At 45.6% G+C, this 18,786-nt stretch overlaps 1 protein-coding gene across 1 annotated transcript; it reads right to left on the bottom strand.

Annotated features, from left to right (window-relative positions):
• Positions 1–1,148: 1,148 nt before the first annotated feature.
• LOC124028694 (slit homolog 1 protein-like) lies at positions 1,149–18,617 on the bottom strand (the record flags this gene model as incomplete). The annotated part of the gene is made up of 2 exons (XM_046340690.1): positions 18,195–18,617; positions 1,149–1,220 (listed from the first exon to the last, which is right to left on the bottom strand). Coding segments are annotated over exons 1-2 (308 nt in total), but the record flags the coding sequence as incomplete, so codon positions are not given.
• Between the last annotated feature and the right edge of the window lie 169 nt (positions 18,618–18,786).

The raw sequence follows: 18,786 nt of genomic DNA, 5'->3' as shown, positions 1-18,786 counted from the left end.
GCCACTCCTCCGTAAAAGGCACATGAAAGCCCGCTTGGAGTTTTCCAAAAGGCACCTAAAGATACTCAGACCATGAGAAACAAGATTCTCTGGTCTGATGAAACAAGATTGAACTCTTTGGCCTGAATGCAAGCGTCAGGTCTGGAGGAAACCTGGCACCATCCCTACGGTGAGCATTGCGGTGGCAGCATCATGCTGTGGGGATGTTTTTCAGCGGCAGGAACTGGAAGACTAGTCAGGATTGTGGGAAGATGAACAGGCAAAAGAACAGAGATCCTTGATGAAAACCTGCTCAGAGTGCTCAGGACCTCAGACTGGGGCGAAGGTGTGCCTTGTACACCGCAGGAGTGGCTTCAGGACAATTCTCTGGAATGTCTTTGTGCGGCCGAGCCAGTGCACAGTCATGAACCAGATCGAACATCTCTGGAGAGACCTGAAAATAGCTGTACGGCGATGCTCCCCATCCAACCTGACAGAGCTTGAGAGGATCTGCAGAGAAGAATGGGGAAAACTTCCCTGTATACAGGTGTGGCAAGCTTGTAGAGTCATACCCAAGGCTGTAATGGCTGCCAAAGGTGCTTCAACAAAATTGCGTGGGTCTGAATACTTATGTAAATGTTATATTTAATTTTAAAATTATCCATTTGCAAAAAAATAAATGTAAACCTGTTTTTACTGTGTCATTAAAGGGGTGTGCAGATTGCTGAGAATATAGTTTTAAAAAATCTATTTTAGAGAATAAGGCTGTAATGTAACAAAGTCCCAAAGGGTCTGAACATTTTCACAACACATCTTACCCTGTTGAAGTTAATAAAGCCCATGTGATATGTGATAACTGTATCCTTAAGCATAGAAAACGTACCGGCAGGCAGACACTGGAAGGAGATGTTTCTGAGTGACAGAGGGACTGCTTTGCATTGGCATTTTGCTTGTGTTTCATGTGGGACAAAAACATTATCTCAACCTAAAAGAAAGTCATTAACCGGTTCTCATGCTTTTAAAATAATGGTTCTGTTCCGGACCACTAGAGATCACTTTTGCTCCCGGTTCTGTTCCTTGAACCAGTTCCAACTCCTGGTAACAGTAATATTGAGGTATGGCCAAGGCCTCACTGAGGTGAATAGTAGTGTAGTGAGGGACGGACTTACAGAACTCTGAGGTGTTTGAGGCCAGAGAAGTCTGTCTTGCTGATGGTCGTCAGGTTGTTCCCATTTAGATCACTGGATGAGAGGGAAAACACACAGAATATTAGCAAAACATGTTGGTCAAGATTGAACTTCTTTGACTGAATGCCAAGCGTCATGTTGAAGGAAACCTGGCACCATCCCTACGGTGAAGAATGGTGGTGGCACTCCCCAAAACTCCCCAAATACAGGTGTGCAAGCTTGTAGCCTCATACCCAAGAAGACCTGAGGCTGTAACGCTGCCAAAGGTGCTTCAACAAATTACTGAGCAAAGGGTCTGAATACTTATGGAAATGTGATATTTCATTTTCTTTGCAAACATTTCTAAAAACCTATTTTTGCTTTGTCATTATGGAGGGAAAAACATTTTTAATCAATTTTAGAATAAGGCTGGAACGTAACAAAATGTGGAAAAGTCAAGGGGTCTGTATACAATCCGAATGCACTGTAAACACAATAATACTATACTCTATCTCCTTTATCTAGGACTGGTCTTAGCTACAGGTAGAGCAGACTGGTTTCAGCGACAGTTCAGAATACACGACAGAAGTCAGTCTCTCTCTCTCCTTCTAGCTGTCTCAATCGCTCTCCTTCCCTCCCGCTCTCATTCACACACAGACACAGGTGGTGTGTGACAGGGAGCTGCAAATGTGTTGGTGTTGTCTTGCCTTGGGCTAAAACGTCTCTTTCAAACACCCACACAGTGTCCTCTGAGCAGCAGCCCACAGAGGTGCTGATTGATGCAGCAGGCGGTCAACCAATCGCAGGGTGGTTTTATTAAGCCACAGCAGGTTGACTTGCACAAAACAGGAATTAACAGATCCTCTCCAGAGGACAATCTGCTTGTGTCCCAAATGGCACCACTTTTGACTAGAGCTCTGGTCAAAAGAAGTGCACTATATAGGGAATAGGGAGCCGCAGTAGGATGAGATGTGTCATTGGTAAGCATCTGTGGCTATGTCATCACGAATAACCTGACAGCATGATCTCAACCTAAAGTTTCTGAGAGTCTGAGGAATCCAATGTGAGAAAACACAGAAAATCCTGGTTAAACCAGACAATGCTATTCTCACCATTGTTCTACTTCATGGTGAGCTGCAGCGTTCAGTCTAAGAGAACTGTAGCTTGCTATCAAACATTCTTGGTTATTGATCAACCAGGTCGCTCAACATCCACTGAAATTCGATGTCCGTCCAGGTCCCCAGGACGGCGGGAGATGCCTTCAAACCCTGCCACTAGGGGCAACGCTGAGCTCTATTACCACCAAGTAGGCTTGGGTTTTGCTAGGGAATTGTGGACAGGGATGGCGAATGGGCGGAAGCCACGAGCTCAAGAGGGTTGAACGTTCAATCCCTGTACAAGGCACTTATTTATAGTTTTGTTTTAACCCAAAACCTGAACCCTTTACCTTAACCATTCAGAATGAATGCCTAAACTTAACCTTCAAAATGTTAGGTTTATGGACAAACGTCGGGATTCTGCAGTGAGTCTGTGAGCATGCTGGTCACAAGAAAGAGCGGTCGATTTCGGATGTTTGAAAAGGTCCTAAGGACGTCGATACTTGACCATTTGAGTTGTTTGTGTTTTAACCCTGTAACCAAATCAAATCTTACTGCTCACACACACACGGTTAGCAGATGTTAATGCGAGTGTAGCGAAATGCTTCTAGTTCCGACAGTGCAGTAATATCTAACAAGTAATTTAACAATTCCCCAACAACTACCTAATACACAAAAACCTAAAGGGGTGAATGAGAATATGTACATATAAGTGAGATTTCCTGGGGTAACAATGTAAGAAATATTACATAAAACAATTACATGAGGCATAGTTTCCTAAGAACTCGAAGCGAGGCAACCAACTCCACTCTGAAGTAATGGGTGAAACATCCACGTTCATCTGTTTGAGGCAAAGTCTGAAGTGAAACTATGAGATCAGGTTGTAGGCAGGGCTGGGAGAGCTTGTTGTTTAGACAGGGTTATTATATGTAGACATTTCTGGAACTCTATTTTTCCCCATTTTTCTTTTGGGGGGGGGGGTTGGAAATTCTTCCGCAATCCCATTTTCAAATCAGTTGTGACCCCTAGTTTGGGAACCGCTGCTTTACAATATGACCTCATTGTCTTTGGTTTAATTGACAGCCAGATAGGAGAAGATGATGTCACCTTTCCCACAGGGCTCTGTGGTGAGAGCCTGTAAGACGGTGTGTGTGCGGTATCAGGTTGCTGTACTACAGTAAAGAGTGAGGTAGAGGATGACCTTGTCTGTCCCAAAGAGCAGTATAATGTGTGTGTGAGTGAGAGAGAGTGAGAGAGAGTGCAAAAGTGAGAGTGAGAGTGCGAGAGAGAGTGCAAGAGAGAGAGAGTGAGAGAGAGAGAGAGAGAGAGTGTGAGAGAGAGAGGGAGAGAGAGAGAGTGCGAGAGAGAGAGAGAGAGAGAGAGAGAGACACAGTGGTTTCGGTGTGTGATCTTGACCCAGACTTCACCCATGGAGCAGTGAGAGAAATGCTGAACGGTTTGAGAGAGAGAGAGAGATGTGGAATTACAGGGGGTCTATAATCCCTCTCATGATGTGTGTGAAATTGCTCTGACAGTGAGTGGACCTGGGCACCAGAAGAAGGTTGTGTTTGACCTATATACTGTATAAGTACACACACAATGCTCTCTTCCTAGTGTCTCAGAGAGCAACTCCTACATCATCCCTAGAGAGAGAGAGAGCAACTCCTACATCATCCCTAGAGAGACACTTGCAATTGTGTCACTGTTACAAACAAGGAGGCTGTATTTACAACAACTGAAATCACTGATGTGGTTTCCCAGGTTACGTGACTGGAGTATAAGCTTGGAGAAGAGTCTTAGCTAACAGGGTCCTGGAAAAAAAGAGAGCGAGAGCGAGTAGGTCCTAATGACGTCGAGAGAGAGAGAGAGATGACGGATAGGAGGGGGAGATGAGCACACACACACCGTGTGCTGATGAGGTGTGGATAATTGGATTTTGTGGAGCATGGAGAGGTCATGGGTTAGGGAAGCCTGAAGTAGAGAGAAACTCCACCAGACAAAGGCTTGTTACAGCAGAACGCGTCTTACACACTTACACAGCGCAACACACAGTACACACTGACACATTCATCCTTCCAGCCACCTGCACACTCTCTCTCCCTCACACACACACAGCAAATTACTCCGCAATAGCAGCTTCAGTGGGCAGTCAAGCAGCACAAGTTCCACTCAAGTTCCCCCTTATTAGCTGGGCTATGAAAGCAAAGGCCACAAAGAGAGAGAAAAAGATAGACAGATGAAAAAAGAGAGAGAGAGGAGAGAGAGGGAGAGAGAGAGATGGGGAGAGAGAGAGTGTGATGGGGAGAGAGAGAGAGATGGGGAGAGAGAGAGAGAGATGGGGAGAGAGAGAGTGTGATGGAGAGAGAGAGAGATGTGAGAGAGAGAGAGAGAGAGAGAGATGGGGAGAGAGAGATGGGGAGAGAGAGAGAGAGAGAGAGAGAGAGAGAGAGAGAGAGAGAGAGAGAGAGAGAGAGAGAGAGAGAGAGAGAGAGAGATGGGGGAGAGAGAGTGTGATGGAGAGAGAGATGTGGAGAGAGAGAGAGATGTGGAGAGAGAGAGAGAGAGAGAGGAGAGATGATGGGAGAGAGAGATGGGGAGAGAGAGAGAGAGAGAGAGATGGGGAGAGAGAGAGTGTGATGGAGAGAGAGAGAGATGTGGAGAGAGAGAGAGATGTGGAGAGAGAGAGAGAGAGAGATGGGGAGAGAGAGGTGGGGAGAGAGAGAGAGAGAGAGAGAGAGAGAGAGAGAGAGAGAGAGAGAGAGAGAGAGAGAGAGAGAGAGAGAGAGAGAGAGAGAGAGAGAGAGAGAGAGAGAGAGAGAGAGAGAGAGAGAGAGAGAGAGAGAGAGAGAGAGAGAGATGAGGAGAGAGAGAGATAGAGAGAGAGAGAGAGAGAGAGAGAGAGAGAGAGAGAGAGAGAGAGAGAGAGAGAGAGAGAGAGAGAGAGAGAGAGAGAGAGATGAGGAGAGAGAGAGATAGATGGAGAGAGACATATGGCATTATAAAATCAATGTACACAAACAACATATGTGAAGTTCAAATTGACAAAAAAAAAAAAATATTTCCACAGGGCCGTGGGGTGAGACAGGGATGCAGCTTGAGCCCCACATACATTTGGAGTGATACGTTTACACACACCTTAGACAAATACATTTAAACTCAGTTTTTCACAATTCCTCACATTTAATCAGGGTAAAAAAGTTAGGATCACAACTTTATTTTAAGAACTTGAAATGTCAGAATAATAGTAGAGAGAATGATTTCTTTCAGCTTTTATTTTGTTTCATCACATTTCCAGTGGGTCAGAAGTTTACATACACTCAATTAGTATCTGGTAGCATTGCCTTTAAATTGTTTAACTTGGGTCAAACGTTTCGGGTAGCCTTCCACAATAAGTTGGGTGAATTTTGGCCCATTCCTCCAGACAGAGCTGGTGTAACTTAGTCAGGTTTGTAGTCCTCCTTGTTCGCACAGGCTTTTTAAGTTCTGCCCACACATTTTCTATAGGATTGAGGTCAGGGGCTTTGTGATGGCCACTCCAATACCTTGACTTTGTTGTCCTTAAGCCATTTTGCCACAACTTTGGAAGTATACTTGGGGTCATTGTCCATTTGGAAGACCCATTTGCGACCAAGGTTCAACTTCCTGACATATGTCTTGAGATGTTGCTTCAATATATCCACATAATTTTCCTACCTCATGATGCCATCTATTTTTTGAAGTGCACCAGTCCCTCCTGCAGCAAAGCACCCCCACAACATGATGCTGCCATCCCCGTGCTTCACGGTTGGGATGGTGTGCTTCGGCTTGCAAGCCTCGCCCTTTTCCTCCAAACATAACAATGGTCATTATGGCCAAACAGTTCTATTTTTGTTTCATCAGACCAGAGGACATTTCTCCAAAAAGTACAATCTTTGTCCCCATGTGCAGTTGCAAACCGTAGTCTGGCTTTTTTCATGGCGGTGTTGGAGCAGTGGCTTCTTCCGTGCTGAGCATCCTTTAAGGTTATGTCGATATAGGACTCGTTTTACTGTGGATATAGATACTATTGAACATGTTTCCTCCAGCATCTTCACAAGGTCCTTTCTGTTGTTCTGTGATTTATTTGCACTTTTTGCACCAAAGTATGTTCATCTACAGGAGACAGAATGCGTCTCCTTCCTGAGCGGTTTGACGGCTGCGTGGTCCCATGGTGTTTATACAGTACTTGCATACGATTGTTTGTGCAGATGAACGTGGTACCTTCAGGTGTTTGGAAATTGCTCCCAAGGATGAACCAGACTTTTGAAGGTCTCAAATTTATTTTCTGAGGTCTTAGCTGATTTCTTTTGATTTCCCCCATGATGTCAAGCAAAGAGGCACTGAGTTTGAAGGTAGGTCTTGAAATACATCCACAGGTACACCTCCAATTGACTCAAATGATGTCAATTAGCCGATCAGAAGCTTCTAAAGCCAAGCTGTTTAAAAGCACAATCAACTTAGTGTGTGTAAACTTCTGACCCACTGGAATTGTGATACAGTAAATTATAAGTGAAATAATCTGTCTGTAAAGAATTGTTGGAAAAATGACTTGTGTCATGCACAAAGTAGATGTCCTAAATGACTCCCCAAAACTATAGTTTGTTAACAAGAAATTTGTGGAGTGATTAAAAATGAGTTTTAATGACTCCAACGGAAGTGTATGTAAACTTCTGACTTGATCTGTATATATCAACAAATTGGCAAAGACACTAGAACAGTCTGCAGCACCCGGCCTCACCCTATTAGAATCTGAAGTCAAATGTCCGTTTGCTGATGATCTGGTGCTTCTGTTTCCAACCAAGGAGGGCCTACAGCAGCACCTAGATCTGTTCCCAACCAAGGAGGGCCTACAGCAGCACCTAGATCTGTTCCCAACCAAGGAGGGCCTACAGCAGCACCTAGATCTGTTTCCAACCAAGGAGGGCCTACAGCAGCACCTAGATCTGTTCCCAACCAAGGAGGGCCTACAGCAGCACCTAGATCTGTTCCCAACCAAGGATGGCCTACAGCAGCACCTAGATCTGTTCCCAACCAAGGAGGGCCTACAGTAGCACCTAGATCTGTTTCCAACCAAGGAGGGCCTACAGCAGCACCTAGATCTGTTCCCAACCAAGGAGGGCCTACAGCAGCACCTAGATCTGTTCCCAACCAAGGAGGGCCTACAGCAGCACCTAGATCTGTTCCCAACCAAGGAGGGCCTACAGCAGCACCTAGATCTGTTCCCAACCAAGGAGGGCCTACAGCAGCACCTAGATCTGTTCCCAACCAAGGAGGGCCTACAGCAGCACCTAGATCTGTTCCCAACCAAGGAGGGCCTACAGCAGCACCTATATCTGTTCCCAACCAAGGAGGGCCTACAGCTGCACCTATATCTGTTCCCAACCAAGGAGGGCCTACAGCTGCACCTAGATCTGTTCCCAACCAAGGAGGGCCTACAGCTGCACCTAGATCTGTTCCCAACCAAGGAGGGCCTACAGCTGCACCTAGATCTGTTCCCAACCAAGGAGGGCCTACAGCAGCACCTAGATCTGTTCCCAACCAAGGAGGGCCTACAGCTGCACCTATATCTGTTCCCAACCAAGGAGGGCCTACAGCTGCACCTATATCTGTTCCCAACCAAGGAGGGCCTACAGCTGCACCTAGATCTGTTCCCAACCAAGGAGGGCCAACAGCTGCACCTAGATCTTATGCACAGATTCTGTCAGACATGGACCCAGAAAGCAAATCTCAGTAAAACAAAGAGCACACAACCAACTATACCTACTGTACCTCGGCCTAAACATCAGCGCCACGGGTAACTTTCACAAAGCTGTGAACGATCTGAGAGACAAGGTAAGAAGGGCGTTCTATGCCATCAAAAGGAACATATAATTTGACATCCCAATTAGGAGCTGGCTAAAAATACTTGAATCAGTTATAGAACCCATTGCCATTTATGGTTGTGAGGTCTGGTGTCCGCTCACCAACCAAGAATTCACAAAACGTGACAAACACCAAATTGAGATTATGCATGCAGAATTTTGCAAAAACATCCTGTGTACAACGTAAAACACCAAATAATGCAGAGAAGAATTAGTCAGATTCCCGCTAATTAACAAAAAGTTGTTAAATTCTGCAACCACCTAAAAGGAAGTGATTCCCAAACCTTCCATAACAAAGCCATCACCTACCGAGAGATGAACCTAGAGAAGAGTCCCCTAAGCAAGCTGGTCCTGGGGCTCTGTTCACAAACACACACACCCCACAGAGCCACAGGACAGCAACTCTATTAGACCCAACCAAATCATGAGAAAACTAAAAAAATAATTACTGGAAAGAATTGACCAAAAAACTGAGAACTGGAATCTGTCTCAGGGAAGCTCGTCATCCTCACCAAGGTCTTGACCCGACTGCAGTTCGATGCAGCGTTGGGAACAGAGTGTCCCATGGTGGCGGTGGGGTTATGGTATGGGCAGGCATAAGCTACGGAGAACAAGCACAATTATATTTTATCGATGGCCATTTGAATTCACAGAGATACCGGGATGAGATCCTGAGGCCCATTGTCCTGCCATTCATCTGCCATCATCACCTCATGTTTCAGCACGGCCCCGTGTCGCAAGTGGCTATACACAATGTCCCAGTTCTTCCATGGCTTTCATACCAGACGTCACCCATTGAGCATGTTTGGGATGCTCTGGATGGACGTGTACGACAGAGTGTTCCAGTTCAAGCCAATATCCAACAACTTCGCACAGCCATTGAATAGGAGTGGGACAACATTCCACAGGCCACAATCAACAGCCTTATCAACTCTATGTGAAGGAGATGTGTCTCGCTGCATGAGGCAAAGGTGGTCACACCAGACACTGACTGGTTTTCTGATCCACGCCCCTACCCTTTTTTTAAGGTATCTGTGACCAACAGGTGCATATCTGTATTCCCAGTGATGTGAAATCCATAGATTAATGCCTTATATGAACTCAGTCAAATCTTTGAAATTGTTGCATGTTGTGTTTACATTTTTGTGCATTCTACAACAAACCCCAAAATAAATTTGACAATAAATAGAATACCTGAATTCCTACTAAAATCCCTGAGCTCCATTATTTGCCCGTGCCAGTAAAATGTGCTAATATTCAGTCAATATCTGATGGATTTTTAAAATCCGGTTTCACGAGCGCCCAGATGCTAGATTGATTAGCGGATTAAAACGAGTTGTCTGCACTGATTGGCCACACATGGGCCCTATGCAGTTTGTGTGCGTGGGTGCGTGTGTGTGTCCATGTGTATTACCATCATCAAGATAAACACAATGAACTAACAGTTAATGTGTTATCTCTGTGGTTGTCTCTCCTTCAATGGTCTGTGATGTGTGTCAGATGCAGCGAGTCACAGCTGCTCCTAAATACACTGGAACTACATGGAGCAGCTGCATAACCATTCTGCTGTTAGCACACTGACTAAACACACACACACGATGATTACAGGAGACAGTCCAAATTGAGATCTGTCATACTTGAGTAAAAGTAAAGATACTTTAACAGAAAATGAAAAAACAAGTTAAAAAGGAAAAGTAAAAGTCACCCAGTAAAATACAACTTAATTGTATCAAAATTAAAGTAAAATCAAAGTATTTTTTTTAAATACTTAATTAAGTATTTACAAATTAAATGCATGTGTAAATAGTCTGCCAGATGTAGGGATGAGTCCAACAACTCCAAATCATTTCAAATTCCTTATATTAATCAAATGGGAAGCATGTTTAATGAGTTTCAAAATGGATGACCAGGGGCACACTCCAACAACTTCAACATCATTTACAAACGAAGCATGTGTTTAATTGTCTGCCAGATCAGAGGCAGTAGGGATGACCAGGGGCACACTCCAACAACTCCAACATCATTTACAAACGAAGCATGTGTTTAATGAGTCTGCCAGATCAGAGGCAGTAGGGATGACCAGGGGCACACTCCAACATTCAACATCATTTACAAACGAAGCATGTGTTTAATGAGTCTGCCAGATCAGAGGCAGTAGGGATGACCAGGGGCACACTCCAACATTCAACATCATTTACAAACGAAGCATGTGTTTAATGAGTCTGCCAGATCAGAGGCAGTAGGGATGACCAGGGGCACACTCCAACAACTCCAACATCATTTACAAACGAAGCATGTGTTTAATGAGTCTGCCAGATCAGAGGCAGTAGGGATGACCAGGGGCACACTCCAACAACTCCAACATCATTTACAAACGAAGCATGTGTTTAATGAGTCTGCCAGATCAGAGGCAGTAGGGATGACCAGGGGCACACTCCAAAATATCAACATCATTTACAAACGAAGCATGTGTTTTGAGTCTGCCAGATCAGAGGAAAATGACCAGGGGCACACTCCAAATTCAGACATCATTTACAAACGAAGCATCTGTGTTTAATGAGTCTGCCAGATCAGAGGCAGTAGGGATGACCAGGGGCACACTCCAACATTCAGACATCATTTACAAACGAAGCATCTGTGTTTAATGAGTCTGCCAGATCAGAGGCAGTAGGGATGACCAGGGGCACACTCCAACATTCAGACATCATTTACAAACGAAGCATCTGTGTTTAATGAGTCCGCCAGATCAGAGGCAGTAGGGATGACCAGGGATGTTCTCTTGATAAGTGTGACATTTTGACAATTTTCCTGTCCTGCTAAGCACAAAAAATATAACAAGTACTTTTGGGTGTCAGGGAAAATGTATGGAGTAAACCCATTTTTTTTTTTTTTTTTAGGAATGTAATGAAGTAAAAGTAAGTACAGATACCCATAAAAATGACTTAAGTAGTACTTTTTACTTAAGCACATTATACCACAGGGATAGAGTGAGCGTCTAAGAAGTCATGTGACGGAGTGGAGCCAGAGGTATCAGCCCCCCACGGCGTCTCATCTCTGTCTAATCTATTTCCCTTTATCTCTCTTACCCCCTGCTAGCCGCCACCGCGCGCTAACCGCTAATCCACTCTTGGCCCGGGTTGACGATACAGCAGCATCATACCGTGAAAACATCGGAAGCCATTCATTTTGAATGGAAGGAAAGCGAGAGAAGCAGAGGGGGCGGGGTACTGTTTGGTGAAGTGAGCATGGTTGAGGGAGCTGAACGGAGTATGACTAAAGTTAGGGAAAGCTTAATTCTACTTAATTCCTCCGCGATATCGCGGCGCGAGTGACCAATCGAAGCTTACTATAGCTTCCACCCCCTACTGGATTGGCTTGCAGTGGCTGTTGATATGTAGCACAACTTAGCATGCTTGCTAGCTTGTTAGCACCCACATGAGGGCGAAGCTAATGTGGCGAGGAGAGTTACCGCTGTATAGTTAACCTCGGCCGGCACACTTGTTTAGCAGCTCAGCCAACACCCAAACCAAATAACACATACTAACATCACTTCTAGCCCCTAAATGAACACCCAAACCAAATAACACATACTAACATCACTTCTAGCCCCTAAATGAACACCCAAACCAAATAACACATACTAACATCACTTCTAGCCCCTAAATGAACACCCAAACCAAATAACACATACTAACATCACTTCTAGCCCCTAAATGAACACGCAAACTCAAAAACACATACTAACATCACTTCTAGCCCCTAAATGAACACGCAAACTCAAAAACACATACTAACATCACTTCTAGCCCCTAAATGAACACACAAACCAAATAACACATACTAACATCACTTCTAGCCCCTAAATGAACACGCAAACTCAAAAACACATACTAACATCACTTCTAGCCCCTAAATGAACACGCAAACTCAAAAACACATACTAACATCACTTCTAGCCCCTAAATGAACACGCAAACTCAAAAACACATACTAACATCACTTCTAGCCCCTAAATGAACACGCAAACTCAAAAACACATACTAACATCACTTCTAGCCCCTAAATGAACACGCAAACTCAAAAACACATACTAACATCACTTCTAGCCCCTAAATGAACACACAAACTCAAAAACACAAATGCACATGTATGAACACACAGAGAGCCAAGTGTCTATACATCAGAAAAACACAGACAGATAAATAAAAGACACAGAGACATCTCAGAGTCACTACAGAAACATACACACACACACACACACACACACACACACACACACACACACACACACACACACACACACACACACACACACACACACACACACACACACACACACACACACACACATACATACATACACACACAGTGTGTGTTTTCCATCTGGTGTGTGTGACCGCTGCCGGTGGCTCCAAGCCTTGCAGAGATTTGTTTGGGTTTAAACTTCCAGGAGCTGAACAGAGATCCCCTTCTCTGATACCGAACACACATACAAACCGGAGGGATTTATTTAAGTTTCCCATAGTGGAGAAGGACAGGGGTCCAAGTCTCAGACTCAGAGTGGGGGTCCATGACCTTTGACCTCTTAATGACATGACAATAAGCTGGTGTCAACACACACACACTACAAGAAATCCCATTAGCTAGAGCAGACACTCTCTGTTAATAATACTGTAGTCCTTAACAAAAGGTAGAGAGAAATGGTCCCACTTTATAGAAAATGTCCAAAAACCTACAGCAGACACACTGGGATAGTCCTACGGAAGACACACTGGGATAGTCCTACCGAAGACACACTGGGATAGTCCTACGGAAGACACACTGGGATAGTCCTACGGAAGACACACTGGGATAGTCCTACGGAAGACACACTGGGATGGTCCTACAGTAGACACACTGGGATAGTCCTACCGAAGACACACTGGGATAGTCCTACGGAAGACACACTGGGATAGTCCTACAGTAGACACACTGGGATAGTCCTACAGTAGACACACTGGGATAGTCCTACAGTAGAGACACTGGGATAGTCCTACGGAAGACACAATGGGATAGTCCGACAGTAGACACACTGGGATAGTCACACTGGGATAGTCCTACAGTAGACACACTGGGATAGTCCTACGGAAGACACACTGGGATAGTCCGACAGTAGACACACTGGGATAGTCCTGGGATACAGTAGACACACTGGGATAGTCCTACAGTAGACACACTGGGATAGTCCAGTAGACACAGTAGACACACTGGGATAGTCCTACAGTAGACACACTGAGGTAGTCCTACAGTAGACACACTGGGGTAGTCCTACAGTAGACACACTGGGGTAGTCCTACAGTAGACATACTGGGATAGTCCTACAGTAGACACACTGGGATAGTCCTACAGTAGACACACTGGGATAGTCCTACAGTAGACACACTGGGATAGTCCTACAGTAGACACACTGGGATAGTCCTACAGTAGACACACTGGGATAGTCCTACGGAAGACACACTGGGTTAGTCCCACAGTAGACACACTGGGATAGTCCTACAGTAGACACACTGGGATAGTCCCACAGTAGACACACTGGGATAGTCCTACAGTAGACACACTGGGATAGTCCTACAGTAGACACACTGGGATAGTCCCACAGTAGACACACTGGGGTAGTCCTACAGTAGACACACTGGGGTAGTCCTACAGTAGACACACTGGGATAGTCCTACAGTAGACACACTGGGATAGTCCTACAATAGACACACTGGGGTAGTCCTACAGTAAACACACTGGGGTAGTCCTACAGTAGACACACTGGGATAGTCCTACAGTAGACACACTGGGATAGTCCTACAATAGACACACTGGGGTAGTCCTACAGTAGACACACTGGGGTAGTCCTACAGTAGACACACTGGGATAGTCCTACAGTAGACACACTGGGATAGTCCTACAATAGACACACTGGGGTAGTCCTACAGTAGACACACTGGGGTAGTCCTACAGTAGACACACTGGGATAGTCCTACAGTAGACACACTGGGATAGTCCTACAATAGACACACTGGGGTAGTCCTACAGTAGACACACTGGGGTAGTCCTACAGTAGACACACTGGGGTAGTCCTACAGTAGACACACTGGGGTAGTCCTACAGTAGACACACTGGGGTAGTCCTACAGTAGACACACCGGGATAGTCCTACAGTAGACACACCGGGATAGTCCTACGGAAGACACACTGGGTTAGTCCCACAGTAGACACACTGGGATAGTCCTACAGTAGACACACTGGGTTAGTCCCACAGTAGACACACTGGGTTAGTCCCACAGTAGACACACTGGGATAGTGGATAGTCCCACAGTAGACATACTGGGATAGTCCAACAGTAGACACAATGGGATAGTCCCACAGTAGACACACTGGGATAGTCACACTAGGATAGTCCCACAGTAGACACACTGGGATAGTCCCACAGTAAACACACTGGGATAGTCCTACAGTAGTCAGGGAAAGCCCAACAGTAGTCAGGGAAAGCCCTACAGTAGTCAGGGAAAGCCCAACAGTAGTCAGGGAAAGCCCTACAGTAGTCAGGGAAAGCCCTACAGTTGTCAGGGAAAGCCAGGATTCTGACATAATGAAGTTCTTCTCAAATAAATGTGTGTGTAATAGTTAGATATTTCTAAATTACAGCAGATGTGTCATTCTGTTTTGCATGTCTGACTACAATACCAACCCTCTATAATATCTACCCCACTTGAACCTCACAATACCAACCCTCTAGAATATCTACCCCACTTGAACCTCACAATACCAACCCTCTATAATATCTACCCCACTTGAACCTCACAATACCAACCCTCTAGAATATCTACCCCACTTGAACCTCACAATACCAACCCTCTAGAATATCTACCCCACTTGAACCTCACAATACCAACCCTCTAGAATATCTACCCCACTTGAACCTCACAATACCAACCCTCTATAATATCTACCCCACTTGAACCTCACAATACCAACCCTCTATAATATCTACCCCACTTGAACCTAACAATACCAACCCTCTATAATATCTACCCCACTTGAACCTCACAATACCAACCCTCTATAATATCTACCCCACTTGAACCTAACAATACCAACCCTCTATAATATCTACCCCACTTGAACCTCACAATACCAACCCTCTATAATATCTACCCCACTTGAACCTCACAATACCAACCCTCTATAATATCTACCCCACTTGAACCTCACAATACCAACCCTCTATAATATCTACCCCACTTGAACCTAACAATACCAACCCTCTATAATATCTACCCCACTTGAACCTAACAATACCAACCCTCTATAATATCTACCCCACTTGAACCTCACAATACCAACCCTCTATAATATCTACCCCACTTGAACCTAACAATACCAACCCTCTATAATATCTACCCCACTTGAACCCCACAATAAGGTTCAGTTTAGGTCCCATTTCAAATCAAACCAGGCTTTTGTTGTCAGCACTGCTTTGTTCAAAGTTGGAAGCATATTGTCGGCTGGTATGGACAATATTGTCCCCCCTCCCTCCCTCCCTCCACCCCACCCCTCCACCCCATTCAAATAACGGTTCCCGGGAGCCCAAGGCGTTAGCCATTTTTCACCGTTGCCTTGACAATACCCCAGGGAGTGGGGAGGAATATTGTTTGACTGGTGGAGTTACCATGATGAATCACCCTCTTATTGCCCCGGGACCCCACGTGTGTGTGTGTGTGTGTGTGTGTGTGTGTGTGTGTGTGTGTGTGTGTGTGTGTGTGTGTGTGTGTGTGTGTGTGTGTGTGTGTGTGTGTGTGTGTGTGTGTGTGTGTGTGTGTGTGTGTGTGTGTGTGAAAGAGAGAGGAGGGACCCCACGGTGTGTGTGTGTGTGTGTGTGTGGTGTGTGTGTGTGTGTGTGTGTGTGTGTGTGTGTGTGTGTTTGTGTGTGTGTGTGTGTGTGTGTGTGTGTGTGTGTGTGTGTGTGTGTGTGTGTGTGTGTGTGTGTGTGTGTGTGTGTGTGTGTGTGTGTGTGTGTGTGTGTGTGTGTGTGTGTGTTCCCAATCTACCTCCCTGACACACAGATCACTTTACACTTGACATGCTAATTATCAGACAAGAGGTTTAACACACCCCATCCTGTAATGACCTACTACTACTACTAGACTGACCCGTATTCACAACGCTTCTCACAACAAGACTGCTGATCTAGGATCAGTTTGGCTTTTCAGGTCATAATGAATAAGAGTTGAAACGTGATCCTTGATCAGCACTGCTAGATGAACCCTGGTTCAGTTCTGTTGGAGATTGAACCAACTCTATCAGACAACGACATGACTATGGCTGTCGTGGATGTACTGAGCTACTGTATTAGGGGATATCTTGTAGCTGGATCACCAACCCCCTTAGAGACCACAGTGACACCGGCACATAGTCTAACCTCCCCTGACTGTAGTCTAGTGGGTCAGGTCCTCATGCATGGCTTGACGAGGACAGGTGTTTGTATCTGACACAGGTCAGCTACTGTATCACTGAACAACACATCAGTGTTTCTGAATCCTGGTCCCGGGTACACAACGGGGGGGGGGGGGGGGGGGGCAGATTGTTTTGGTTTTCCCCTAGCAGCACTACACATCTGATTCCACGAATCAACTCATCATCAAACCTCTGATTCGTGGAATCAGATGTGTAGTGCTGCTAGCGGAAAAACTCAAACGCGACACCCGGGATGAAGAACCTCTGGAATACAGTCATCACACTATGACATCATCATTGTTGTGATTCCTCTACAGAGAGAGGAATAGGGCACTGTGTCTACAATACCCACTCAGAGGCTTCACTGACCCACAGACACACACTGCCCCCTGGGACCATTAATAATTCACACACATGCACTCCAGACCTGAGACAGACAGTACATGATGTTAAGCCTCCCCAAGATCCAAACCCTCACACACACCAAGAGGGACACAAACAAACACACAGAAGGAGGTGGAGAGAGTGAGTGAGAGTGACACAGAGAGACAGAGTTTGAGTGAGAGAGAGAGAGGAATGAGCCTGTTTGAGCCCTATCGTGGCTGAGAAAGTACTGACTGTGTGTTCAGCTAGTGTGATTGGTGGGCATTGAGTAAGTGCACTAGGACAGTGGTTCTCCAACCTCTCCTCACGGACCCTCAGACGTTACACCCTTCTGTTGTAACCCTGAACTAATCTCACCTGGTTTACCTAGTCGACGGTCTGATGATTAGTTGAATCAGTGGTGCTCTGGAATAGATTTTTAAAAACAAGGAACGACTTGGGGGTCCCTGAGGAGAGGTTGGAGAACCCCTGCACAAGGGTTGACTAACTGCACAGTACATGGGGTGACTCTAGCTGGATATTACTGGTGTTGTAGACTATAGTAGAGAGAGTCTCTAGCAGGATATTACTGGTGTTGTAGACTATAGTAGAGAGTCTCTAGCTGGATATTACTGGTGTTGTAGACTATAGTAGAGAGTCTCTAGCTGGATATTACTGGTGTTGTAGACTATAGTAGAGAGAGTCTCTAGCTGGATATTACTGGTGTTGTAGACTATAGTAGAGAGTCTCTAGCTGGATATTATTAGTGTTGTAGACTATATTTGAGAGTCTCTAGCTGGATATTACTGGTGTTGTAGACTATAGTTGATAGTCTCTAGCTGGATATTACTGGTGTAGTAGACTATAGTAGAGAGTCTCTAGCTGGATATTACTGGTGTTGTAAACTATAGTAGAGAGTCTCTAGCTGGATATTACTGGTGTTGTAGACTATAGAGAGAGTCTGGTCAAAAGTAGTGCACTAAATAGGGAATAGAGTGCAATTTGGGATGCTGACTATATAAGGGACAAGGGGTCAAGTGGAAAGGCACTGGTATTGATACAACCCTGAGCTGAGTGTGTTTGAAGTTAACCAGACTGGCATACACCATGACATGATATGCCACACAGGAACCCACACACACACAGGCAATAAGTCACATTGATAGTTTGTTACACACACTACGACACGCTCATAAACAGGAACACACACACCCCACCAGTACTCACAGTCTCTCTGTGCTCCTGGGGATATTCTTGGGGATGTTCCGGACCCCCAGGCCGTGGCAGTCCACCGTGGCTCCCACACAGGTACACAGAGAAGGGCATGCCTCCACCCCGCCAGCCCCCAGCAGGCACCCCCACAGCAGCAGCCACAGCCCAGCCCGGGCCACCCCAACGTGGTCTAGCCTGGCTCCACAGCCCCCTGACCCGGCTCCAGCCATGGATCTCCTTGGCATGTCCATTCTCTCCTCCAGCCCCAAAGCACCAGCAACCAGAGACAAGGCTCCTCTACCTCAACCCCACTCAGGGCTCCAGAGACCTGGGTTACTGCGGCTAGCAAGATCCCCTGACCAGAGACCGAGTGGAGAGTTGAAAATGGTCCAAATGTTCCTAATGGAAAAGGGAAGATCAGAAAACCACCTTGCAGAAAGAGAGGTGAAGTAGTCAGTCCTCAGATGACCTGTCACTGATACTTCATCCCAGCCTGGCTTTAAAACCAGACGTTCTCTTTATTATCTGGTTTAGACCTCTGTCCAAAAAGCTTTCCTTCTTTCTATCTCTCTCTCGTGCTCTCGTCTTCTTGGTTGTGCTCCCTCTC

This window comes from Oncorhynchus gorbuscha, unplaced genomic scaffold (assembly GCF_021184085.1).
Source record: "Oncorhynchus gorbuscha isolate QuinsamMale2020 ecotype Even-year unplaced genomic scaffold, OgorEven_v1.0 Un_scaffold_4688, whole genome shotgun sequence".
NCBI lineage: Eukaryota > Metazoa > Chordata > Actinopteri > Salmoniformes > Salmonidae > Oncorhynchus > Oncorhynchus gorbuscha.
The sequence above is the reverse complement of the archived record's forward strand: the minus strand, read 5'-3'. Positions and strand labels throughout refer to the sequence as shown.